General features: G+C 41.4%; 3 protein-coding genes across 3 annotated transcripts; 2 read left to right on the top strand and 1 right to left on the bottom strand.

Moving 5' to 3' along the window:
• Positions 1–452: 452 nt before the first annotated feature.
• On the bottom strand, positions 453–5,318 carry LOC306781157 (UDP-glucuronosyltransferase 2A1-like). The gene is made up of 2 exons (XM_079273881.1): positions 5,212–5,318; positions 453–3,906 (listed from the first exon to the last, which is right to left on the bottom strand). The coding sequence occupies exon 2, from the start codon at positions 3,902–3,904 to the stop codon at positions 2,294–2,296; it is 1,611 nt and encodes a 536-aa protein (XP_079130007.1). The 5' UTR covers positions 3,905–3,906; positions 5,212–5,318; the 3' UTR covers positions 453–2,293.
• A 1,628-nt stretch (positions 5,319–6,946) lies between these two features.
• pfkfb1 (6-phosphofructo-2-kinase/fructose-2,6-biphosphatase 1) lies at positions 6,947–16,400 on the top strand. The gene is made up of 14 exons (XM_079274085.1): positions 6,947–7,109; positions 10,198–10,323; positions 10,495–10,591; positions 10,719–10,785; positions 11,644–11,718; positions 12,023–12,079; positions 12,177–12,298; positions 12,431–12,638; positions 13,291–13,437; positions 13,646–13,750; positions 15,028–15,157; positions 15,255–15,317; positions 15,401–15,465; positions 15,735–16,400. The coding sequence occupies exons 1-14, from the start codon at positions 7,055–7,057 to the stop codon at positions 15,792–15,794; spliced, it is 1,377 nt and encodes a 458-aa protein (XP_079130211.1). The 5' UTR covers positions 6,947–7,054; the 3' UTR covers positions 15,795–16,400.
• A 122-nt stretch (positions 16,401–16,522) lies between these two features.
• Positions 16,523–26,816, top strand: itih6 (inter-alpha-trypsin inhibitor heavy chain family member 6). Its single transcript, XM_079274084.1, has 17 exons — positions 16,523–17,157; positions 17,871–17,906; positions 18,757–18,911; positions 20,415–20,525; positions 20,687–20,934; positions 21,371–21,540; positions 21,657–21,773; positions 21,900–22,071; positions 22,196–23,815; positions 23,900–23,926; positions 24,112–24,129; positions 24,246–24,293; positions 24,371–24,400; positions 24,559–24,606; positions 24,708–24,821; positions 24,938–25,321; positions 26,068–26,816. Exons 1-17 carry the CDS (start codon positions 17,044–17,046, stop codon positions 26,319–26,321), a joined length of 3,666 nt encoding a protein of 1,221 aa, XP_079130210.1. The 5' UTR covers positions 16,523–17,043; the 3' UTR covers positions 26,322–26,816.
• The last annotated feature ends 59 nt before the right edge of the window (positions 26,817–26,875 follow it).

Below are 26,875 nucleotides of genomic sequence, written 5' to 3'. Positions count from 1 at the left end.
CATGGGGGAGATTTTGTTGAAGGCTGAGCTGAACTGACATCATAATTATCAACAGTAGTGTTAAGCATTGCTCTGCTCAGACAGCCGCTCCAGCAAACTCTGATCGTGTGCCCATGGCTCAGATCACAGATGAAGTTTAACACAAGAAAAATAGTCACAGGTTAAGAATTATACTGTAATTGACACGTCAATATTAGGCTTATATTTGTGCAGTTTAGAGGGAAGGATGAAGGACTTATACAAGTTAATGATTCGTTTTTTCAAATATATTTTGTAATAGTATTATTTTAATTGTCTATGAATGTGTTTTACAAATTTATTTTGTGATCTGTTAAGTAAAGTAAGTACAGTTTGAATTATCTGACTTGTAGTTAATTAGAGGGAGACATTTTAAGTGTGTCATGAGTTGGTTAGGAATAAACTCAATCAAAAGAAGAAGTGTTGTGATTAGGAGGAGGGGGGAGGCAGAAGTGATGGCTGTGATAGAGCGTTGGTGTATGATGAATTCAAATGGACTCATCATTTTTGTTTCAAATAAGTTTTGATTTTGTGCAGAAGGATGAATATTTATCCTCATTCTTTATGAGCACAAAGCTGTTATTGTAGGTTACATTTAGCCTCATTTAAACTTAAAATATAGAAGTAAATAAATAGAAATGAATCATTTATCATCCAAACATTTTCAAATGTTACATTAAAACCAGTTCATGTTAGTAATGTCAGCAGTTCACTGTGAATTTACAAAAAAGAGACTGTTAAACCATAGGCAGTAAGATAAATGTTTATATGTTATATATATATATAGATATATAAAAACATAAGGTTTTAAAACTAATTAATGACGCACTTCAATCACTGTACATTACATTATGTGAGATATACAAAGATCACATTGTTTGTTTGTTTTTGACAAAAAAAGACAGTTCAGTAGATAATAGTGCGAATAATTTGAAAACTTAAAAGCTATTGTAAAATTCGAATTTCCAACACTTTCCCATTTTGATCCTGCGTCCATATAGCGTTTCTTTCTGAGCACCAGTGTATTTTTTCAATTGTTTTCAATGACGAGAGAGCGACTGCGGCTGCATGCAGCCACCTAGAGGAAAAGCGCAGCAGCCAGAGTCCTTTTTTTCTCCTCGTTGTAACGTTATGACTGTCAAATTAAGCATCCTCATCCATACAAACAATGTGGGCCAGCAGCTCCTGTTGGTACTCTTTGCTCTCTTAGAGCCCTTTTTCGATAAAATACTTGGATGAAGCACTCGCCTTTTCTGCCAGAAAGACACTATATGGACACAGCCGGCCCGAATATATTCATGTACACCCTGTATATTGGTTCCTGTTGTTATTCAGCAGATTATGTACCACTATAAATTACAAATCTTTTTTCATCACACTCTTATCAACAGTCTCCAGCTTGATGTTAAAACCCACAAACCAAGCAATAAATCTAGGTGTAGTTATGGATTCAGACCTCAACCTGAACAGCCATATCAAGACAATTACAAAATCAGCCTACTATCACCTGAAGAATACATCAAGGATTAGAGGACTTATGTCTCAACAGGATTTGGAAAAACTTGTCCACGCATTTATCTTCAGCAGACTGGACGACTGTAACGGTGTGTTTACAGGTCTCTGTAAAAAGTCCGTCAGAAAGCTGCAGCTGATTCAGAACGCTGCAGCTCGAGTCCTCACTAAGACCAGGAGGGTGGACCACATCACTCCAGTTCTGAGGTCTTTGCACTGGCTTCCTGTCCAACAAAGAATTGACTTTAAAATCCTGCTGTTGGTTTACAAAGCACTGAATGGTTCAGGGCCAAAATACATCTCTGATCTGCTGCTACCTTACGAACCATCCCGACCCCTCAGGTCGTCTGGGACCGGTCTACTTTCTGTTCCCAGAGTCAGAACTAAACATGGAGAAGCAGCGTTCAGTTTTTCTGCTCCACATATCTGGAACAAAGTCCCAGAAAGCTGCAGGTCTGCTGAGACCCTCAGCTCCTTTAAATCAAGATTGAAGACTTTTCTGTTTGCTGCTGCCTTTAATTGAACCACATTCAATTCATATACTAATCAATTTCCTGCATTTCTGCATTTTACTACTGCATTTTATTTCTTGCACTGTTTTTTAATGTTTTAATGAATGTTCTTAATTGTTTTTAAATCTCCTTTTCTTTTGCCTTATGTTTTGATGCTTTTAATGGTTTTATGTGAAGCACTGTGAATTACCTTGTTGTTGAAATGTGCTATACAAATAAACTTGCCTTGCCTTGCTTCCTCATGAGGTTATCTATTCATTCTTGGACTTGGATGTGGTCTTCGTGGTGCTTATCAAACGTCTTATGAGACATCTACAGGAAACCCAAACTAATGCGATGATCAGCACACCAAATGCTACAAAGACTGCCATCACATCTAGACAGTGATAGGCATACCATGGCAACTTATATGATTCAGTGCGCAGATGCGCTGCGCCCTTGTGTCTCATGACGAACTCCATCCAGAAAATGGCGCTGTCTATGGGTTTCATTGGTTTGTCATGATGAAGCTGTGATAGTTTGAGCATATTCTGTTTGTATGGCTTTTCTGGGTCTAGAATATTCTTCAGGGAACTTGTCAGAGATTCAACATCCAAGGTTGTCACTTCAACAATCTCAGCCACTCCCCGGGACTTCAGACGCATCGCGTTGTCATACTGGTCAAAGATGAGAGGAATGCCCAGAACTGGGACACCATGGTAGATGGCCTCGTAAATTCCATTAGTACCCCCATGCGTGACAAAAACCTTGGTTTTATGGTGACCTAGTATATCGTTTTGAGGAAGCCATTCAACCAACATGGTGTTGTTTCCCAGAGTGATGGGTCTTTTCCCGGTGTGTCTCCACACGACCTTCTGAGGGAGATTGGCAAATGCTGAGGCGATGATCTCCGATATCTCCGGGCCGAGGTCGCTCAGCAGGGTCCCCAGAGTCATGACAACCACCCCATGTTCACCTGAACTCTGCAAAAATTCCTCTAAATCTGATGAAAGAGGCTTGGAGGGCTTACCCTGGAAGCCTCCAATGTAGACGACGTTGGGCATGCTGGGGCGGGGAAACTCGAATGTAAAATCAACCCGCATTAGCCAGAGATCAGCTCCCTGCATGAGGGACATGACGCTGACATCAGGTCCAAAATAATGATCACACACAGCCTGATAAGGCGGATTTGAGACAAAGTAGTACATGTAAGCCAATATACTATGACGAATTACATTATTGATTCTTTGGAAAAAGTCCATCTTGTCTGAGTTGTCGATAAACAAGTGGGGGATGTAGGAAAGAGGAGAAGGAGCGATGGCGAAGTGAGCCTCGCCATTGAAAAGCCAGCGCACATTGAAGACCAGGGGAAGCTGGAGATGGTGTGCCAACAGCACTCCGCCTGGAAATGCCGGGTCAGTCAGAAAAATGTTGTATCGAGTTTCCTTCAGCTCCTTAATTAGTGTCTTATTCTCAAAGATGCTGACGATCAGTTTTGCCACGACTTTCTGGTTCTCCTCCATCATGTTGAAAATGTTCCTATAAAATTCCACAAATGCCCATATTGTGCCTTTATTCCGACGGATCTCTATTGACCTCTTCAAGAAAGACATCATGAAGTCTTGGCTCTCTAAGTTTTGGGTCTGTTCCTGGGTGATGGTGATGGAGGTGTAATGGGGTGAGAATTCAGAAACGTACCAGCTGGTGGAGGATCGTAGTACCGTGATTTGATGGCCCTGAGAGTGAAGTGCCTCCACCAGGATTTTCATGTTTAGCCAGTGGCTCCCATCTATGGGGTAAACCAGGACTTTTCCACCATCGCAGCTGGAGGACAGAGTAGCTGAAAAAAGCAGGAGGAATGCCAGAGCTGGATATGACCCCATCACTGTAGGAGAGACACAGAACTTTACTGAACAAATATTCATACTTTACTCAAGCTGCAGATAAAAGCCACACGTTATCGCCCATATTGTCATGAAAGTGACCATTTATTCTTCACACAAAAAAGCCTTGATGCAGTGTCAACAAATATGACAACGACAGTACCTTTTGAAAGTAGCCATATGGCATGAACTTGATGAATTTACCGCCACCAGCCCGATGTTCCACTCCATTTTATGTAAACAGTGTAACATTAGCATGAAACAGTAGATGGCTTTTGGAGCCATATTCAAGCATGAAATGCCGATTTTTATACATTTGTTTAAAAATGGCAACATTAGCACCAGCATTGATCATCACAGTGCAGTCATAGTTTTTAGTTTTTAGCTTGAAAATCATGTTTTAAGTGTGCAGTTACTCTTTGAATATGTTGGTTGGATGAGGGTTTAAATAGCTTTCTGCTGCTGCTGTAACCAATTCAGTAACTATGCAGGTTGTAAAAACAAAAACAATGAACTAAAGAGGATAAAAAAGCCCTGTAGACCTTGTTCAAATAGCTAATGTTTTCTCTGCCAATGCCTCTCAAATGTTTCCAAAATCTACAAAAAAAAATATTTTTGAATCTATGCTTGGTATGTTCAGTCTTCCGCCTCAGTCTATCTTTATGACCATCTGCTGCAGTTTGCTCTTTGTTCAGTGTCTTTGTTTGACTCGGTCACCAATTGACCGAGTCAAAGTCCTTGTGCGCATGATGCATGAAAGTGCCATGTATGATCGAAGCATGAAGTATTGTCGCAAAGTCTTAACAGTGTGCCAATCACCGAATTAAATGTAAAATATTAAAATAAGGAGACTAAAGTTAAAGCAAACAGATGTAACATGACAAAAATGCATGTCAAAAATCAAATCCATGATTGATCTGGTCTGAATGGTGTGTCTGCAAATGATTATACCACTTCAAACTGTAATTTAGGCCACAACCACACACCATTGCAAAATGCCGTACAAAACCTTTGCCTAGATGCCCTACTTGACTGGTTTACTGTAGATTCAGTTTGAGATGAAATTTAAAACGAAATGGGACATGAACGATTTACAAATTGGTGGTTTTGAATCTTTCGACACAAGTGATATTATTCTTAGCATCAGTAGTTTGTTACAATGTTACAATAAAGATGCAACGTCTTATATAAAAAACAGACAGGCCTGAACAATCTTAAGAGGAAAAAACACATTGTCCATAACAAGAAAAAAGCAAACGGAGCTCTCATGCAGCAACACACAGTTTGTTAGTAAAATATCTCCTCACCTCAGACTTCTCACTCGGACCTAAGATAATCCAGTGTCCAGTCAATGATCTGTCCTGCTGAGCTGCTGTTCAAAATGCAAGTGAATGTATACCTTTACGTTTCCCAGACTGCACCATTCTCCTGCTTGTTTATCCAAGCAAATTGCAACCATGCAGTCTCCTCTAAACCCTCCGCCCATTTTCTTCCCCCCAGTTCTGCTTATGTGCACCAAAGACCATCTGGATCTAATTTCACAAACTTCCTGAATGTAGAATTTCATAGATATAGAATAAAGAGGTGCTAACAGGTCTGATGCATTCAATCCCAACAACAATAATAACAGTAATCTCTACCCTCTAGCACTGCACACCAATACTTATTTTAGTCATATATATATATATATCGCTTAAGATATCGTTCCTCTCACTTCTTTCCTCCCCACACATACGCAAAAGTGAAGAAAACTTGATGTAGTTGATTTGTTTATACTGGGGTCAAAACAATGTTTCTTTATCAAAGAGTTTGACTTGTTACTTAGTTCCTACTCTAATCAGTAAAATGTCCCCTTATGTCTGTGGAGGACCTTTGAGTCTGGCTGACCAGGTAACTTTAGCCTTCTCTGCTTTGAACCACATGTTATACAAAGGTCTGGGTGGTTATTGTTAAAGACATGCCAAAGAGGGATTCCTTCACCACCAACATGGTTAACTGAAGGTTCATTTTTGAAAAGCAATTTAAAGGGGAACTCCACTGATCCATCATCCACATCAAAGTATATTTATAGGTGTTGGGGAGTACGACTGCATATGTGAAGAAAGTTCTAGAAAAGCCTTCTGTGGCTCAAGAGAAAAGAGCTCATAATTTGCCTCTAATGATGTCACTATTTCTAAGCATGTTTTTGGTGTATTCGCACAGGATAAGTGAGAAAATGAAGTATATTCAAACCAGACAGTTTGATGCACACTCTTAATGCACCAAATAAATTAGGGAGTTGATCACAGATGGTAAATAAAATGTAAAATAGTTTCAGAAACAGCTTCTGAAAGAGGATCTTGTAAATCGTAGGACAAACATGTTGACGTCTGCTTTAAAAATAGACCATATTTATTATGCACGCTGTCTGCTGTGAGTTCACTTTATTTTGTCACAATAGTATCGTCATTTGATTGAAATCTGATGTCATATTGTCGTATTTCCTGTTTGTATAAAAATTATAAACGTTTTTTTGTACACTAACTGCTTGAACAGTATACTGTAAAAACTAGTATGAACTGTAAATAATTAGTATGGATTTGGGACATGCTATATGTCTCACAGGGGCAGTATATACTGTATATTAAAGTCACCATGGATCTGTACTTAACGATGAAGATGCAGTGCATCACTTCAAAGTCATATCTGAACCTGACCTTTGGGTTTTGATCTCAAATAACCCCCTCTCCATTTATTGACACGCACAGCTGACAACAGTTCCCTCACTGCTGTTCATCAAACCGCACATGCACTGTGAGTAATTGTGGTCTGTAAGCGTGAATGTTGTCTTCCCTTGCGACGGCAATCAGCTTCTTGCCGACCTTTGCACACGTTGGGACTCGCCCTCTTGAGTGAAGCTTCTCCCTCGCATTGTGTGTACCTTGTGAACTTCGGCCCTGGCAAACATTGACGGACAAGCCCAGTCTGCTGCTATCATATGTCACATGTGACGTGAAAAGAGAGGGCTCCGCTGGTTGGGGGTGGGTTGAGAATACTTTGGCAGAGGGGTTTAGTTTCTTTGAAAAGTCCTGTTGCCACTGACCTCATAATCCAGTGTGTCGATGGTCTTTAGCTGCTCTGCTGGTTTCTTCATTGGAGAATAGGGCAGAAATGGAGTTTCCCCAGCTGGAACATGTGAGGATGAGACGCAGATGTGACAGCGCAGGTGAGCTCACAGATGAACTACCTCTGCAGAGCGCATGCCAAGACAATACACTGGAAGACACGCTGCAGCAAGGCTTGTCCTACTTTGTGATCCATGCAGGCCAAAGATATGTTCAGACGGAGTTAGTGCAACACAGATATGATTTGCGTGTAAAAATAGACTTCAGTAGTAGACAGTATTAGCTCCATTTAAATGCTGTTTGTATCAGTATTAGTAATAGAGTAGTGCGAGATATATATTTACTAAAAGGAACAAATGTACAGAATGAGTATTTTGACTTTCGCTGAAGAGCACTTGCTAATACTACTGTGTGATACATTATTATTAGTAGTGAGGCCATAGATATGTTCAAACGGAGTGAGTGCAACACAGATATATGCTGGTAAAAACAGACGTGTGCCATGGAGTGTTAGCTTTATGCAGCAATGCAGTAACATCCATTGTTTAGTGAAGCAACTGCACAGGCACATATAAATAGTTAGAAATAGACAGAAAGTCTGTTTCTTTTCTATCTTCCCCTCACTTGCTTTGTTTACAGGAAATAAATGCTTTGCACCCTTGAATGCATGAGTGATAACAATGTGACCTTTAGAGACCGTAAAAGAGCCAGGTGTTCAAACCAGGTCCTGCAACTCGCCTCAAGCAAAAACACATTAAGATAAGACTCTGCAAGCTGATTGCCAAAGAAAGATGTTTTTTTTTAAACTCCGTGTGTGCGTGTGTTTTTTCAAAAGTGTTTTTGATCGATGGGATTTGTGTGTGAGATTAGTTTATACATCATTCATCTCTCATATGAGCTCCTTCTCTCTGTCTGCGTATCATATACAGACTGCCCTGAGGACGAACTTAATGTGTCTGTTTGAAGGGAGCTGAAGAGAGCTGTTGTTGTCATCAGCACATGAAGGTGCACAGCTGAGTCTTTGTTGATACAAGATTAAATCACGAACAGGGAAGGCAATCTTCAAAGAAAGACAGATGATTTCACAGAGAGAGAGAGAGAGCCGCAACTTCAATCCCTCTGTGGCTGTTGTTTGGGAGGACATGCTGAGCTCCTTCCAGACAAACACCCATTACAATAACATTTATTAAGTATATGCCTATTTATACTGTGGTACTTTATGAATGGCAGCTTTACTGAGGTGAGTTAGCCAATTAGCTGAATTTAGAAAAGCCCAGTTTCCAAATGCACACATTTCAAAATGTCCTTAGCAATAATTGACCCTTCCTCCAGTATCCCAGATTTACGGTTAGGTTTAAACTGCCCTCTAGTGGTAAGAAAGGAAAATCACCACTCTACACTTACCAGTTTGACAAACAAACAGCTTGTTCAGGACCAACTGTGCTCATCTGAATTCCAGAGAGGTTCCCAACTCTGGTATACTTGTGTCAGATGATTCTCTGTTGCTCCAGCTGTGTCACCACAACAGATGTACAGGATGGTGGACGTGAATGCTTCTCTGCCGTCTGACCTCACAGAGATTTTGGCAACTCCCCTCGGGCCTGTTTTTAAATCTTGAAACAGACTGAGTGGCAGGCAAGCAGCATGGTCTCAGGTCTCCCCCCCCCCCCCCCCCTGCCTAACAAGTACTTCTCCTTAGAAACAGTCAGCTGACCTGCAGTAGGTAGTGCTCAGTGAAGCACACAATTGCACACAGATCACAGAGCCTCAGTCGTTACTCAGGCCCCATGGCTCTCACGATCAACACAGAGCAGAAAAAACTCACCCAGACTCCTCTGCTCAAGATCTGGGTGCCATTGATGGGCTGCAACCTGAACCGCAGGAGAGGATGTAAGTGCAGTGAAAGCCCTGACTCGGCCCGACTATAAGAAGAAACATTATCTATTCTGTCTTGCTGCTGTTTGTTGTGCCACTACTTCAACTCATTCTTGTTTCAGATGAAGCTTTGGTGTTTGCTTAGACACTTCCAACAGTCGCAGGTGTGTTTCATACTTCTGAATCCTTCAGGACTGAGCTCAGTCCGGTTCGGGGGGGATGCAGGCAGCAGTCTGAGAGACAAAGAGGAGTCAGTCATGGGATGACAGCCGAGCTGGGCCAAGCCCGGTCTTAGTTGGCTCTCTGTTCAGTGTCTGACGTCGGCCTTTGAGCATTTTGCTGATGCAGCATACTCCATTCATAATCGAACCGCCTCGATGCTCTCCCTGTGCCTGTATAGACTCTCACGGGCCATCCGGGTTGTTTTGGGGGGCACAGCTAACTGGCAAGCGACCCTGCAGTCTGCCTTACAGATAACGGGCATCTTTTTTTTTTTGACACAAGCATGGAAGAACTCGGTCATGACTGGTTAAGAGATACACAAACTCTTTAAAATTCTGGCAGGTTTGTGTGGAAATTTCTGAGCAGAGAATGCTGATTTATATCAGAGGTTGTTTTATAACGGTGCCTCTGTTTTCTTAACTTATCGAATATTTGCAATGTCGTGACGGTCTGAACCGAATCCTTAGATTTGAAGAATAATGGTGCTGTATTGGGAACATTGGTTGAGCTGAGTTGAAACAGCTGCAGTGAAGATACTGACATTTTAACACACTGGGAGATTAGGAGGGTTTTCCTCATGTGATTGTCGGCCATATGGCGCAGTACACTGTGCTGCTCTGGTTGTTTCTAAGATGTGACTCTACCTGAGGACGAGGACAAGCATCCGTTTAGTAAACGTTGTTTTACACATCTTTAAGGGTGCACTTGACTATTTGCAAATGCTATTATTTGTCTGTCTTGTTTAAGTGATGTCAATTTGTTGGTGGTTGGTTGGACAGGTTCCTGTGTCAGGCGCTGCCAAAGACGGGCAGATAAGCCGTGTGACTCCAACACTAGTTTGCAGACATTTGAGCTGCACCTTGGATATCTTATTCTCTCTCTTAATGAAGATGACCTTGGCAGTGGCACGCTCAACACATGTCCTGCAGCACAGAGGCTCACAGAGTTGTACGTGACTCTCATTTAACCCGTAGGACACGAGGCTTAATGCTCTTCTGCTGAGTGATTCGCAACAACACCGCTTCAATTTCAGCATCAGCAGCATTCAGTAACTATTGCTTTTATGTTATCGTGCGTTTGTCTTCATCTCAGCCTCGGTGCCTCAGTTCTGTAACTCTCCCACAATGATTGTGATGGTGGGGTTGCCAGCCAGAGGGAAGACGTACATCTCCAAGAAGCTCACTCGCTACCTGAACTGGATCGGAGTGCCTACAAAAAGTCAGTATTCAAGTGAATCCTTGAATTTCGATTTAAAAAAATGTATGACAGAGACAAGGAATTGACTGTTTAACTCAAATTTAAAAATCATCACACGTTGAAATGCCTTAAGTTTTTGTTGCTCTTACGGGGGAAACTATTTTTTAAACCTCTGTTTCTTAATCCAACCAGTGTTTAACGTAGGCCAGTACCGCAGAGAGGCTGTCAAGATATATAAGAACTTTGAGTTCTTTAAACCTGACAATGAGGAGGCCATGAGGATCCGCAAGTAAGTATAATTAGTTATTATTAGCTTTCTGTGGTCTGATTTGTCATTTCTCCTGCCGGATTCACCATTCACTCATATTTTTGCAGTTTTTGCTCCTTTGCCTGTACGAGTGTAACTTCTCTTTCAGGGCCTGTGCAACGGCTGCCCTCAAAGACATCGCTGACTACTTCTCAAAGGAACAAGGACAAGTAGCCGTGAGTAAGAGGACAACTGAAACTGTCCCTCTAATCACAATAAAACACACTGATTAATTATGTATCGTGTGTGTTTTACTCTTAATTTCCTCGGGTATCACTGAGATTAAAGTGGCACCGATTTTACACATAAAGATCAGTTTACTAGTCTGGAGAGAGCCAATGAAATCTCTTGTATAATGTCTTCTCTGGATGACCCTGATGAAGTCAAAGGGATTTTATCATTAGAGTTTGGATTTGGAGACTTTATAGAGAGAAAGCCTGTGGGTGGGGAGTTTATAAGACAGAGATATTTACCCAGAAGGCAAGATCTAATGAAAGGCATTGTCAAGTTGCATTATGGGAATTGTAGGACCCAGTATTTTTAGAGCGTCGTGCACATGAAACTTGTTCATGTTTAAATCTGCACATATTTTTGTGCTAAGCTTCCAGTTTCTTTTTCTTTTCTTATTCAACTGTTGCTCAGAGGGATCTTTGTCTCTTTCTGCCCTTTCAGGGCCCGTTGAACCAGTTTACAGCATTTTGTTCTCCATGTACAAAACATGACTTTCTTTATGCAAACCCTTCATGCAAAATAACATCCATTTCCTCTTAGCCATCTGAGTGTCAGGAATCAAACTTTGTGGCAGGCAATCCCAAACTTTTGCATAGCAGTGTAGCATGTTTAAGACATGATATTTATCCGTGCATTGTAATCTCGAAATCATATACAGTGTGACATTGTCTAAAGTGTGCGACAACATATGTTCTGCTATAACTCAGGTGCTTGATTGTTAACCATCATTATGAATAACGTAAATGTACTTTATTGGCCAATATTAGGATGGATCAATAACACCTACGTTCTGTCCCATCTAGGTATTTGATGCTACCAACACCACCAGGGAGAGGAGGGCAGTCATCCTTAGTTATGCAAAGGAGAGAGGCTACAAAGTGAGTATGCATGTGGAAGTTGGACATTTTGGCAAATATGCTAATAGGCTTTCTTGCCGAGAGATAGATGAGAATATTAGTATTCATTATCATACGGGTCTCTTCAATTTGAAGCAATTAGCTTAGCATAAAGCCTGGAAGCAGGGGGAAACAGCTAGCCTGGCTCTATCCAAAGGTAAAAAAAAAAAAAAAAACTGTAAAACTATTGCTTTTAGGATGAGATTACAAACACAAGGTGGGAAAAGGGTATATATTTCACAGTCATATAATAAATCTGAACTTTTAAATGAATTCTTGTGTGCAGGTGTTCTTTGTGGAGTCAATCTGTGATGACCCAAAAATCATTGCAGAGAATATTAAGGTCAGTCAAGGATTTTTTTTTTTTTAAGTAAATGTTTGCAGAGGCTGAAGGGATATAGTGTTCTCAACTAATTTCTAAAGCTGTCTTTCTTTTCCAGCAAGTAAAGTTTGGGAGTCCAGATTACGTGGATCGTGACATAGATGAGGCCTTGGAAGACTTCAGCCAGCGCATTGAGTGTTACAGGGCGAGCTACATGCCCATACACGACGAGAAAGACAGGTACAGTCCCATAAGGTTTTCCTTCCTGTGAGATGAATAAGAAACTAAATGGTGCACAGGATAGTCTCTCCCCCTTCATTTCCAACAGATTCATTTCATAGTTTCCTTTTCTCAAATGCTGACTTTGAACAGGAAGCTCTCCTATATCAAGATATTCGACGTGGGCAGTAGATACCTGGTGAACCAGGTCCAGGACCATATTCAAAGCAGGATAGTCTACTACCTCATGAACATCCATGTCACACCAAGATCCATCTACCTGAGCCGCCACGGAGAGAGCGAACTCAACCTGTTAGGGCGCATTGGTGGAGATTCAGGCCTGTCCCCGAGAGGACAGAAGGTGAGTAGATTACACTATATATATATATATATTTATATTCTATCATTAGATTATTATTACTCAGGCATTAATGTAAAAGCAGGATTTCACTGTTGTAGTTGGTTGAGGCGGAGCTCATTTTGATTGCTGATTGTTTTCTCCATTCATCGATTCATGGTTTGGTTTGTAAAAATTCTGAAAGACCCAAACCCAGAATGACACCTCCAAACATCAAAATGATTCAAAATACATAAAAAGCAAATCAAAGGAAAAAAATGTAAATCTTCCCATTCGTAAAAGCTGGAACGATGAACTGTTTTAGCATGAAAAATTACAATTATGAAAATAGTCTTTGATTAATCAAGCTTTAATTAATTTAGCTTTACTACATACTGGTGGGTAGTTTTATTTATGATAAAGCATCGTACTTTATTAGCGCTTCATATGTTTTTTTTGTACAACAGTATGAATTTGTGAATGAACTAGTAACTAAAGCTATAAAATAGATGTCGTGAAGTAAAACGAACAATATTTTCCTTTGAGATATAGCAGAGCCCGAAAATCTGAACTGGCATGCAAAGAAAAGTACTTGAGTAAATGTACTTAGTTACATTCCACCACTGTAGTATACAGATAGGGTTAGTGGAGTACAAATTGCACTAATTGTTTGCAGTATGCCAATGCCTTGGCGACCTTCATCAGAAGTCAGAATATCAGCCAATTGAAGGTGTGGACGAGCCACATGAAGAGGACCATCCAGACTGCAGAAGCTCTGGGAGTCCAGTACGAACAGTGGAAGGCCCTCAATGAGATAGACGCTGTGAGTTACATCTCTTCATCCTACAACATAATCCTTCAAACGAAAGACGCATACAAGGCCAATTTTATATTTATAGGTGATGCTTTCAAACGTTATCAGACAAAGAGCATTCAATCTCCAAATAATTTAGGTTGACTTTAGATATTCAAAGCCAGAGGATCAGCATGTTTTTCATTCGGTTATGTTCAAGTTAATTTTTCTAACTAAGGGTGTATGTGAGGAGCTAACCTACGAAGAGATTCAGGAGAATTTCCCCGACGAGTTTGCACTGAGAGACCAGGACAAGTATCGTTATCGTTACCCAAAGGGCGAGGTAAGTACTCCTCTGAATACACTGTGAATTTTGTTTTTAAAATTGTATTCAACCATTGAAGTATCACGTTCACACCTGTGAGCTGCCCAGTTCAACTACAGTACACTATAGAGCAGTTAGGGTCAGGAACAGCTCAACATTTTGCTGAGTGTTAGATGAGAAGATTGATGCCACTAGGATGTTTGTCTGTGAACTATAAAGCTTCCACCATAAAGACTGGAAACGAGGGTGAACAGCTCGCCCGGCTGTGTTCAAACTCCAGAGATAACAAAATTGTATTTTTATGAGGGGTTATGTGCAGGACTATGACAGGACTGGCAAGCTCACAGTGATGACAACCCTCCAGGAAGTCACTGCATTTGTCAGCGTATTAAACAAACAAGCTGTGGTGGAAGACGTCCTCAGTCTTTTACCGAAGTAAAAGCAGCAATACCACATATGTTACAAGTAAAAGTTCTGCATTCAAAATTTGACTCAACTAAAAGTACACAATTATTAGAATCTAAATATTCTTAAAGTACCAAAAGTAAAAGTACTCATCATGCAGAATGACCCATTTAAGGAAAATATATATTATATTATTGGGTTATAAATATGTATGTGCTGTACACTTAAATGTTGCAGCTGGTAAAGGTGGAGATCATTTCAACTAATGTATATATTGCTGAGAGGCTAGATTTATAATAATACAATATCATTTGTTTGCTGATTGTATTTAGTAGTATTGCTTTGGATCTGTGAAGTAACCATTAATTAAATCAAGTATAATCAGGTATATTGTACTGCAGTAACAAGTACAATTTTTGCCTGGGAAATGTAGTGGGGTAAAAGTATAAAGAAGCATAAAATTAAAAAAACTCAACTAAAGTTACAGTACCTCAAAATTGTACTTAAATACTGTACTTGAGTAAATATACAAATATATACATTTACTTTCCATCACTGAAAATGAGATATAACGTGTTAATGAATGAAGAAGTGCTGGAAGGTGGGTTTTGTTGTGTTACTTTTGGATAGAACCAGGCTAGCTGTTTCCCCCTGTTTCAAGTCTTTGTGCTAAGCTAAGCTAACCGTTATTTGTCTGTAGCTTCATAGACAGACAAAACAAGTATGCCTTGCTCAAAGGGCACTTCTCACACCTATATGTATCCTGCAACACAGTAATTATAAGAGTACAGTGTACTTGCACTTAAGGATTTATGGACTGAGAAGATAAAATGAGAATAAGTTTGGTTAAATTTTTAATAAACTCCTCAATTATTTTGTCTCTTGTCCAGTCCTATGAGGACCTTGTACATCGTCTAGAGCCGGTGATCATGGAGCTGGAGAGGCAGGAAAACGTTTTGGTTGTCTGTCACCAAGCCGTATTTCGCTGCCTGTTGGCCTACTTTGTAGACAAACCTGCAGGTACAGAAATCCAGGCTTACAAATACCTTGACACGACAGTATATGATGTTGTTTTCAACACAAACACTCTTAATACTCTTCTTTTCCCCCTCTGAAGATGAGCTACCTTATCTGAGATGCCCCCTTCACACAGTGCTCAAACTCACACCAGTAGCTTACGGTAGGTGGTAACGTTTTAGTGTGTGACATCTCCATATCTCTGGAAATCTCTCCCTGACAGTCTGACTTTCTCCTCTATTTCAGGCTGTAAAGTTGAGTCATGTTTCCTCAATATTGAAGCAGTCAACACACACAGAGAGAGGCCAGTGGTGAGTTTCCACAAGCACACATTTGTCATCATAGATACTTAGCTTATACTGATACTTGTACTCTTCTGTGGTGCATTACATACATCTGATGGCAGACAGTAATATGTACAGTATGTACTGATGAAATGAATATATGCAAAAGTTGACTTTATTTTGCATGGTGTCCTTTTTTGTCACTTTTCCAGTGTGAACCCTTCATATACTAACAACCTGCTCAGAATTTGTATGTAGTAATGGTTATTATGGAAGTTGTGTTGCTGTCGTTGCAGAATGTGGACGTCAACAGAAACCAAGAGGAGGCTCTGCTGACTGTTCCTGACCACGCATAAATGCAGTTCTGTGAGGAAAGGACTACAATCACGTGAAACGAAACGTGTTGCCACATATTAGTTTCACTAAATATTAGAGATGCACTCCAGTGAAAGGTTGATTGTGTGAAAACAGACGACTCTAAAGGCAGGAGGAGTCTAGATGGTAGAAATGGAACTATGTTAGCTACATGGAAACAAATCGGTACAGAAGCACATGGACTCCTGCTGCACTGACTGAGCAGGACATAGCTGGAGATAATGTTTAAAACATGACTGACATGTTCCTGTGTCTTATCTGACTGGAGTTTGCTTTTTTTTTGTATATTGTCACATTGTTTACAAATAGAGACAATAATAATGCACCTTGTTTTAAAGCTGAGAGGAAAACACTTAAAGGGTTGTAGTGAGGTTGTCATTGCACAGATAACGTGCTGTTGATAATTGAATTATAAAGGTGGGGATCAGCACCATGGACAGCACCCAAACAAACAAGACATGTTGATTTGGGCACTTGACTGTTGTGGATATGACACCAAACGTCAGGCAGTGTTTATTGAAATATTGTAAATAAATAAAGTAAACAGCCAATATGTTGCTGGGAAAATAAATCCACTTTACAAGTCCTGTTTGTGTTTGCTTGGCAGCTCTGTTGTGCTGTTAGCTCTCCCACGGAGAAGCTAAACTTAAATGTAACAAACTGATTCCACAACAGACCAATGTACTGTTCCATTCAGACAATAATGGGTCGTTGTGAAAGAGCTCTGAAGGGAGATGAAAAACTCTCATTTGGGAGTAATTTAAGGAATGAAACGCAGACTGGAACATTTAGGAACACTCCTACAGGGAGGAGGACGGGAGGTGTTTTGGTTGCGGGGTATTTTCCCAAAATTGCCGAGCAAGGGTTAATAACCCCTCGTTTTCTCGTGCCCCTCGGTGGCAGCAGTCCGCGAAATTTCCAGTATGCATGAACGCAAGCTGGGGGCTGCTCTCTTCAAACCGAGCGGGACTCGCGCAACTTTCTGACTTTGCCATCTTTTCTTTTTTTTTTTCTTTTTTTTTTTTTTCTCAACATCTGACGGACGTTTAACGATTATCAGAACACGTTTTATTCTATAAGGCGAGGTGAGGGAGGGGAAAGACTGCCCCTTGCACTAAATAACTTGTGTAAAATGTGAGGTATGTGCACAGCGTCCTACTGCACGAGCCACCTCAGTCCTGCTGGACAACGTGAGACCACTTCACATTGGAGTCTACAACCTGAATTACTATGGACATGATGACCTTAAAGATTCAGTGCATTCTAGTGTTCTTCACTTTCTATGTGCAAGAGGGATTATCAAAGGATTATGAAGCAAACCTTGGAGCAGATGATCTCTTACAGGTATATTTTCCTTTTATTTGCCCTTTTCGGGTTTTGTGTCAAAAGTCATAGATTGCTGCAATTTGTGCCACTTTTTTTGAAAACACCCCCCTCTGTTAAACCAGGCTGAATGTAGGCAGGAGAATAGTGTAACAATAATAAAACATAACTTGTAAACAATAATCGCTGAACTTCAACAACTCCTGAGTCAAGAATATGTTGTTGGTTGGTCTGCAAAATTCTGTTAGAGATTTAAAAGTCCATTAGAGCTTTAGCAGCTCTAATACAACCAGTACAGTGTCTGACCTAGACCCTATTTTTTTACATCAATGAACTGATTTATATGAATACTTATAAATGTTTTCCACTCTTAAACGTGTTTATGTTAAACTCCCAGCAATGACCAGCCTATGTGGTAATGTGTTGACACAGCAATGACTTGTGTGCAAAAGTAACATTTGAGAGCAAACCGTGCAGACCTCACTGGCCCTGTATACAGTGAAAGCATTTGTTTCCAGTTCCACTTCCCTCCATTCATGAATGACTTTGATTCAGACTATTTTGACACAAAATCTTGACCCAACCCTCACGTAGGCAGATTGTGGAGATTACTCCAAAAAGGAGGCATTTTCAACAAACAAATGATATTACGCATCATAACCATGTGCCATTGGGTTTAATTAAAAGCACATTTTACAAAATGCACATGTTTAACTTGCTTGTTTCTTTCCCAGAGAGTAAGACGTCAAAGCAAACCAACAAAAGCAGTGGTAAGTTTTCGCTGTTGCTGTCATAAATTGTGTCACATAAGTGCGATTGGATCTCCTCCTGCTTCAAAATATGAGATTCTCTGTTTCTTCACTCCTGTTAAACATGTATTATATCTATGAATGCAAGAGAAAGGAATATTATTGAAGGTCTTTTACACACATTTATATTAATATATTAGACTTTTCTCTAATATTAGATTTTTTGTGAAATATTCAAGATCCAAACTGTTATTTCAATGAAACCATCTGAAAAGTTTCGAGAGGAAAAGTCAACAACTACTAGAAACATATCAATTGGTCCAAGCTACATTAAACATCTTAAACTAATTTTAAGGGGGGGGGGTCTGAGATCATGAAAAGTTGACTTTTTAAGAGATGCTTCTCACAGGACAGCGATGCTACAGACTTACAGAATATGATGCATTGCTGTAAATTACCCAACAGTAAAATGTGTTAAAAATAGCACAGCCATAAACATCTGCAGCAGTAAAATGCAACATAATATAGCAGAACTATTAATCCAAAAATATCATGATAAACAACACTGACAGTAAATGTTTTTCCTCACAATGACACAATTACTTTTGATTGGTACATTTTGCTGATACATACCTTTTACTAAATTAAGGTTTTGAATACATGACTCTTACTTGTGACGTTTTTGCACAGTGTGATATTAGTACTTCATTTTCTTAAGTAAAGAATCTAGTGAATACTTCTTCCACTGCTATCAGCTCCACTTGCATAGACAGTGGATCACAATAATGCATCTTGCCCCTCCTTGTCAAACAGTGCTGTACTCCTATGTGATATGAAATGAGATGTATGCATCTATTTGTGGTGTCACTAGCTGAAGGTGACTGACTACCATGTGAGGTGTTCAGTGGTGTCCCGCTATGCTATTACCACAGTCCAGAGTTCAGTCTGGAACCAGCTCCCCATCACCAAGGAGGCTGCCTTTGAGGTGGACCTTCCCTCCTCTGCTTTCATCTCCAACTTCACCATGTGAGTCATCGTCTTTCTCTTCTACCGTGTTTCTACATCGCGACATCCTGTATTTGTTTATTCGTGTATTTGAGTGTCTGTCTTTCAATTTCCTTTACATCTAATCTCTAACATCACTAGGAAAGTCAGGAAATGCTACCAATCATTGTTTCACTTACTGTGTTTTGAATGGTAATTCCTCACAACAAACTAAGTCAAAAGTATTGACAGGAAATTTTGTTTCTTGCCTGTATAAATAATACGATCCTGCAATATGGTGAGAGTTTTGAATAAATAAAGGTAATGTACTCATTAATGGGCAGCATCCAGAAATAAAACTTCAGAAGAATTATGTCAGGAACTAGAAATCCGGTCCAGAGGAGAGATGCACGATTTGATTACTAAGAGTGTTTGCTGAGCGTTCTCCTTCAAAAATGCTAAATATAAACAAAACAAATAAGTCAACACTGCAGGCCAAACACCAAACCTGGAGCTGGATTTGGGAGCGGAAGCAGGTCAGGAGGAGGGGGAACCTGAGGGCAGATGAATACCAGGCTTTGTAAATGCAAGTCAGAAAGTTAAATAGAGAAAATGACAGGAGTTTGCCCAGTCCCTCTTTTCTCCCCTGCACAGTTTACTGAGGCAGCCTGCCAGTTTAGATATGCTACACACACACACACACACACACACACACACCTACACACTTTTTTTACAACCATAATTCTTCACTTCTGTCTTTCATTCACACGCACACTAACACATACACCTTTTCACCGTCGGAACCTTTACAGTTGTCTGCACATCACCAAATACCCCAGAAGGGGGAAAAAAGAGCTGTGCCAAATATGTTGCGTAAGTTCTTTGGTATTTCTGTGTCAAACTAAGAACTCTGTGTTCTGTGTGTAGGTCACTGATGTGCACACGTTCCTTCGCCCCCTCTCGGCCAGCCACACACATAAATACAAGCGCCTCCATTTTCCACTCTTGCCATTCTGCTCTGTTACTCAAACAAGACCCTCTTCAAGCCAGTGGGTTTATTTGAGTTAGCCCTTCGATGTCTTTTTTTTTTCTCATTGGATATATTTGTTCAAAGGACTTGACCTTAATTTAGCACCTTGTCACGTGACATCAGTGGTCACCGAAGTCTAGGACGTGCACTGTGTGAATTGGATCCCACTTTGGAGCGGTGGTTTTGGTTGGGATTTCGGCGGGTGTAGCCGACAGCGGCACTCCCTCGGAGCGTCATCTGCCTGCAAGATCTCTGTTCATTAATGCTGTTTTTAAAGGGAAATTACTCTCTTCCACTCGCCCTGTTTATGACCCCACTTCCCCTTTACATGCGGTGAACTCCATTTGTAAACACGCATGATGCACGCTTGTGAAGCAGCTTTGTGATCGCTCTGGAAATACAAGCAGCAAAATAAAGTAAACGTTCAACTCAACGCAGGCCAGGCGTATATAATATAATATAATCTGGCTACTGTGACTCACAGAAAGCTGTTTCTTCTTCCTCTTTCCCATCAGCACCTCCAATGGAAAGGTGTATGTGGCCCAAGTGAAGGAAAGAGCCGCTGCCAGGAAAATTTACGATGCCGCTAAGAAGCAAGGGAAAACAGCTGGACTTGTTGCTACAAAGTCAGTCCCAGATTTTTTATTTTTTATTTAACTTCTGGAAAAAATAGCATTTCTGAATGTAAATTTGTTTCTTTTGCAATGTCAACCTACTACGTTTTTAAGAGGAGACATCCAATCCAATATTGTGAGATTTGCTTCCCTCTTACTCCGCTGCGTTCCAGAGAGAGGGAGATTGAAAAGTTTCGTGTGGCGGTAAGCGTGCCTTCAGGAGCTCGGATGTCCTTCTCCCTGTCCTACGAGGAGCTGTTGCCTCGTCGACTCGGCCGCTATGAGCTTAGTTTGGGTTTGAGGCCAGGACAGACTGTGCAGAACCTCACGTTAGACGTCAGTATAACGGAGCGGACGGGCATCAGTTTCATCAAAGCCTTTCCTCTCAAGACGAGCCGGCTGCTCTCCAACACTGCTCAAGGTAAAATATGACAGAACCTTCAATGCTACTGCACGGTTTTAAAGTACAGGTACACCGCCTTCTACCTACCATCAGGTGTTTAGAGCAGTAACTGTAAATGCTTTCAGGAATCTCAAGAGGCTTCCTCCTTGATTCACTCTATAGAATGAATAACAATTCTTTGATTGACATTGGTGTTTCAAGGAATAGTTTATATGTCATATTTTGGGAAATAAGCAAATTCACTTTTTCCAGGAGTGTTAGATGAGAAGATTGATGGCATTCTCAGTTTTGCAGTAAATATAATTTGTAAGCTTAGTTTAGCATAAACAATATAAACATGGAAACAGCTAGCCCGGCTCTCTCTTTCCCAAAATCTCAAACTATTCCTTAAATTGAAATGTAATTATTTTTTAACATTTCTTATTACTGCTACATGGATACTGCTTTCCTACAGGTGATGCAGACGCCCCTGCCTCCACTCATGTTGAGCATAGCGCTGGCTGTGCTCTGGTTCGCTACAGTCCCACTCTACAGCAGCAGAACAGCATCTCCCCCAAAGGTCTTAACGCAGACTTCATCATCCAGTATGATGTGGACCTCAGAGACCTCATGGGTGAAGTCCAGGTCAGGAGCATCTGTTCATGCCTGGCATGTTTGAGTGTTTGTCACAATACAGGAATGTGTTATTGGTACCAGTAAAGGTTGTCTTCTCCCCCCATTTATTTTTATATTTTCTCCAGGTGTATGATGGCTACTTTGTGCATTACTTTGCACCCAGAGGGCTTCCTGTGGTTCCTAAGGATGTTATATTTGTCATTGACGTCAGTGGCTCAATGATAGGCACCAAGATAAAACAGGTAAAGTGGACAAACCTCATGGACTCCATTATGGTTCTACAATGAGTAAACTCAGTAAAATATAACAATATTCTGCAAAGGTAACTTGGAATTTCTGTCAATAATTCTAATAATTTGTGTCGGTAGACCAAGCAGGCCATGGGCACCATTCTCGGGGACCTTAGAGAGGGAGACCACTTCAATATCATCACCTTCTCAGACAAGGTTCACACCTGGAAGAAAGGACGAACAGTCCGGGCGACTCGGCAGAATGTACGAGATGCCAAAGACTTTGTGAAGATGATTATTGCAGAGGGATGTGAGTTGAAGTGTGATACTGTTTGAGTTGTGGCATTGTAGTCAAGGTGATCATCGTATCAAACTTTCGTATTGTTTGTTTGTTCTTTTCCTTCAAAACTGATTGATCCACTCTTCTGTATCAGGGACCAATATCAATGCAGCGCTGCTGTCAGCTGCCCAGCTCGTCAACCCTCCATCCTCCGCCTCTTCTAACCACCTCTCATCCCATCGAGTCCCTCTGGTAATTTTCCTTACTGATGGGGAGGCAACCATCGGAGTAACAGCTGGTGACACCATCCTTAGCAACGCCAAGAAAGCTTTGGGCTCCTCCTCTCTGTTTGGCATTGCCTTTGGAGACGATGCAGACTTCCTCCTCCTGAAACGCCTGGCTCTGGATAACCGTGGTGTGGCGAGGATGGTGTATGAGGATGCAGATGCAGCCTTGCAGCTGAAGGGCTTCTTTGATGAAGTAGCTAGCCCTTTGCTATCAGACATCCAGCTGTCGTACCTGGACGATCAGGCGTTTGACATCACCCACGCCATGTTCCCGAATTACTTCCAAGGCTCGGAGTTGGTGGTGGCTGGGAGGGTCAAACCAGGGTTGAAGGACTTAAAGGTGTCAATGTCCGCCACTGATTTAAAGCAGCGTGTCAAGTTGGAGAACGATGTGTTGATTTCCCATGCTAAGGGGAACGGGAGTGCAGAATCACTAGACTGTTCGGGAGGTTTAGAAGGAACATCCAGTTTTGTGCGCCGGCTCTGGGCGTATTTCACCATCAAAGAGCTGTTACTGGACAAACTGAATGCTACTGACCCTGCAACTCAAAGGTTACTGGCAGACAAGGCCACCAACCTATCCCTCAAGTATAACTTTGTAACACCAGTCACTTCTTTAGTTGTAGTTAAGCCAGACGCAGATGAAGCAGCTCAAACTCCAACCACCACACGACCCACCACCGCAGCCACTATAACCACGACAGCAACGACTACTGCCGCCACCAAAATATCAGCTGCTGGTCCTGCAAAGAAGCCGAGTGCACCTTCTATCCCCAGGTCTGAAAAAAACAAACCAGACCCTCCCCAGCCACCTCCAAAGCAAACAAAAAAAATCTCATCACCAACTTCCACAGCAAAAACAGCACCATCCAAGAAAACCACAACAACTTCAAGTCCCAGCTCTGTTAAAACTGCCCCAGCTCCATTCTCGGGTAAAAAGCCCACTCCTTCCCACAATGAATCCAAAATGGCTTCTCCTCCTCCTCCTCCTCCTTCTCCTGTCAGTAAGATACCCACCTCTCTGCTGAATGCTCGAAAAACCGCGCCACCCCCTGCACCTGGAAAAGTCTACAATCTGCAGCCCAAAGCCTTGAAAACAACCACGCCCTCCACAACCACCACAATGTCAACATTCACCACCAGCACCACACCTGAGCTCAGCTCGGTCAGAACCGACCCTGCACCTCTGCCCGGGAAACCCCTTACCCCTCAGCCCGGTACAGTGAGGACAGCCCTGCCTCCTGTCAAAGCGACTGTGCCCTCCGCAGAGGCAGAAAACACCCCCACATCTGCTCCAGATGTTCCTAAAATCACCACCGCTGTGCCCGAGCTGTTGTCTCCGCTCACCTCTCCCACCCCGGCACCTGCTCCAGCTGTGGATGACAACAACACAGACCTGAGCATCGCAACCTTCGCGTCGGCCACCTTTGCTCCTATGCCTGGTGTGACAGATGGGCCACGCCTGTGGGAAGCAGCAGGGCTTCTGGGTAGGTTCAGTTTCAAGCTGAATTTCAAGGATGCAGACTTTTCTATATTTATTCCTAATTGAATGTTATTTATCTCTCGACTAGATGTCTCTACTTTCATTCAAAGAAAAGGTGAAAGTGAATTTTCTCTTTATATTTCAGTGACATTGAATTTTTTATTACATTTTATCTGGTAAAAATGAAATAAATGTAATAAGATACTCTTACAGCTGTTGGATTATGATATACCATGATAATCAGCTACATGACAGCATCGGAACTGAATATAAATCAATCTCATATTCTATCTCTTATAGATATCGACCTTGTGAAAGGTGAGTATAACATGTAATGCTTGTTATACCGTTGTCCGCTGTAAAATCTAAATTACCTCATGAGCAGCAGAACGTGTCCTAATCTTAGGTTCTCATTGCTTGCCTCCGTTTCCCAGACTATGATGCGACCTATGACTATGACTACGATCTCAACTATGATACTTGTAAGTTTCAAATTCTTATTTAGAAGTGATTCTGTGCTTTTCGGGCCTTAAAAATACATTTTCTGACTTAATTCTAGGGGATGATACTGCAGACTCTGGATCATTTGGTAAGTATTCAGTGGGTGTTGTTAACAGATGTATGTCTTAAATAATACGTAATATCTTATAGAGACACGCATGCTTGATATATCTGTAGTCCTGTCATTGATTTCAGTGTTTGGGAGTGAGGAGGACTGTCCTTTAGTTGAATGTCTTGTGCTTTTAGATAGTGCTTCCTCCAGATTGAGCACCATCCGGGTCTTCTCCTCATCAGGTCAAGAACTTAACATTTTATGTTTTCAATTACAATGTCAAATAAATTAGAATATTTCACGTACCTGTGTCGTATTAATGCTCAAATGTCGTCTGTTGTAGTTGATGGAGATCCTCATTTTGTGGTCCAGCTGCCAAAGCTGCATCAGAACCTGTGTTTCACAGTAGACGGCAGAGCTAATGACGTTCTCAGACTGATAGAGGAACCAGAGAGAGGTATGCTTACAAATAATATCTCTCATTTCAGTTTGGTGTATAAATATACATGTTTTAACATGAACTAATATGTGTTACTAGTGTATTACTAAATGTGTGCTCCCTTCCTCCTTAAGGCATCATTGTTGACGGCCACCTAATGGGAGCTCCCTCCAAACAGGGTGTAGAAGACCGCACCCGAACTTACTTCGACCGGCTCACCATCTCCTCAGCCACAGCCGGCTCAGGCGACATCATGATCACCCTCTCATTGGACGCGGTAGTGGTGGAAGGGGAAGGGCGGGATCATCTTCCCATCAATCAGCAAGGGTCCGTGGCGAGGCAGGGTGTGACGGTCACTGTGGACAACCATCGGAGCTGCTGGGTCGAGCTGAACAAGGGTGTGCGGTTCCTGGTTATGGTCCATCACTATGAACACCCCAGCTACCTGCAGATGGCTCACCTGGGTTTCTACATCACAGATGGACGGGGTTTATCTGCTTCAACCCAAGGCCTGCTGGGTATGTACACATCTATTCTTCACTGTCAGCTTTCACTGAATCTTTGTATGCTGCTCACTGTCCTTCATTCCTACTTAAGTGGACTACAGAACTGTTATCATCCTAATGTACTTTAAGTTTAAAAAGTAAGTAAGAAAGTAAAAGTGAAATAAGTACTCATCCTGCAGAACAATGTCCCGTGACTGATTATATGTGACATTATTTGATTGTTATATTGACGCATCAATAGCAGCAAATTGCTGTTGTAGCTGGATGAGGTGTAGCTGATCTTAATTTCTTTATATACAGTAGTAGTAGTAGTAGTAGTAAGTAGTATAATGGCTCCCAACCTAGGGGTCAGGCCCTAGATTTAATGTGACGGGTCATGAGATACAGCAGGAAAAAGGTAAAGTAAAGCTATAAAGATGTGTACCGATTTTAGAGGAGAAATGTCACATTGGTGGAACTGTTTGCAACTTATAAACATTTGAAATGTGACAAGGTTGGAAACCACTGGTTTACTCTTAAACAATGTGTTTTTTTGTTTTTTGGAATCTAATTTGAGGTTTTATATGTAAAATTGAAGAAGAAATAAACTGTCAGATAAATGTAAATAATACAATATTTCCTTCTAAAATGTTGCGGAGCACAAATAGAAAGTAGCATGAAATTGAAATACTGAAGTACATGTACCTTCGTTTTAGTACAGTACTAGAGTAAATGCACTTAGTTACTCTCCACCACTGCTGTCCTTTGTCTGCCTACAGGCCAGTTTCAGCACGCTGACATGAGTGTGACAGCGGTGAAAGATTATCTGGGTGGAGGTGCGCACAATGAGGCGATTTCAGCCACGGGCATCCTGAGGTGGGGACCAGAGAAAATGCGGGTCACCTTGCAGGACAAGACGCTGAAAGACACGGTGCGGAAACACCACATGGGCAAGTGCTGGGTGGTGCCCAAGGCAGACGTAGAGAGACTACTGGGTCATCCATACGAGAGCTACGTGGTGGATCATGTGTAATTCTAGCTGAGTCTGCTCCGCCTTGTTGCCTCTCTGCTGCACAGCTCAGGTCACAGCAGTTGTCACGGCTTGGTTATTGGACAAAGGAAGAGCAAGAATTGGGACTCTGTGAGGCTAAAATGACACGTCGCCACACATTGTCTAATATTCTGTAAGGAGCAGTGGAACACAGGTGTGCTTACAAAAAGAGGGGGTGACATTTTATAAGAGTAATGAGGAAGTGTGGTTCGACAAATATAACGGACTGAACGATGCTGTTGTCTTCCATCAGTGAATTTGATTAGGATTGGAGCTCTGTGTTCCGTATTTATGACAGAGACGCGTTGTCCTGTTCGCATGGCAACCACAAGATGTCCATTTGTGCTGCAGCAGTTTGTGCTCGCTCCAAAATGTCTCGCACACTAACTCTGTTCACGACTTCAAAGATGTTTATTCGATTATTCTTATATTTCATCTTTGAATGATTATTAAGCAAAAGCCTTGTAATTATAAAAACTGTATTCTTCTGTAAGTTGTATTTTTCTAGTACAAGTGCATATAAAATATGATTGTAT

Source organism: Melanostigma gelatinosum, assembly GCF_949748355.1.
Source record: "Melanostigma gelatinosum genome assembly, chromosome: 8".
In the NCBI taxonomy this organism is placed as follows: Eukaryota; Metazoa; Chordata; class Actinopteri; order Perciformes; family Zoarcidae; genus Melanostigma; species Melanostigma gelatinosum.
Note: the sequence above shows the minus strand (reverse complement) of the source record. Positions and strands in the feature narration are given on the sequence as shown.

Excerpts from the sequence above, each read along its gene's own strand:
- pfkfb1 (XM_079274085.1), top strand. The coding sequence starts at position 7,055 with ATGGAGTTTCCCCAGCTGGAACATGTGAGGATGAGACGCAGATGTGAC. Across the intron at positions 7,110-10,197 it reads ACGCAGATGTGACAGCGCAG|CCTCGGTGCCTCAGTTCTGT; the intron begins GTGAGCTCACAG and ends TCTTCATCTCAG. Across the intron at positions 11,719-12,022 it reads CAAAGGAGAGAGGCTACAAA|GTGTTCTTTGTGGAGTCAAT; the intron begins GTGAGTATGCAT and ends TCTTGTGTGCAG.
- itih6 (XM_079274084.1), top strand. The coding sequence starts at position 17,044 with ATGGACATGATGACCTTAAAGATTCAGTGCATTCTAGTGTTCTTCACT. Across the intron at positions 20,935-21,370 it reads GCTCTCCAACACTGCTCAAG|GTGATGCAGACGCCCCTGCC; the intron begins GTAAAATATGAC and ends GCTTTCCTACAG. Across the intron at positions 24,607-24,707 it reads CCGGGTCTTCTCCTCATCAG|TTGATGGAGATCCTCATTTT; the intron begins GTCAAGAACTTA and ends CGTCTGTTGTAG.
- LOC306781157 (XM_079273881.1), bottom strand. The coding sequence starts at position 3,904 with ATGGGGTCATATCCAGCTCTGGCATTCCTCCTGCTTTTTTCAGCTACT.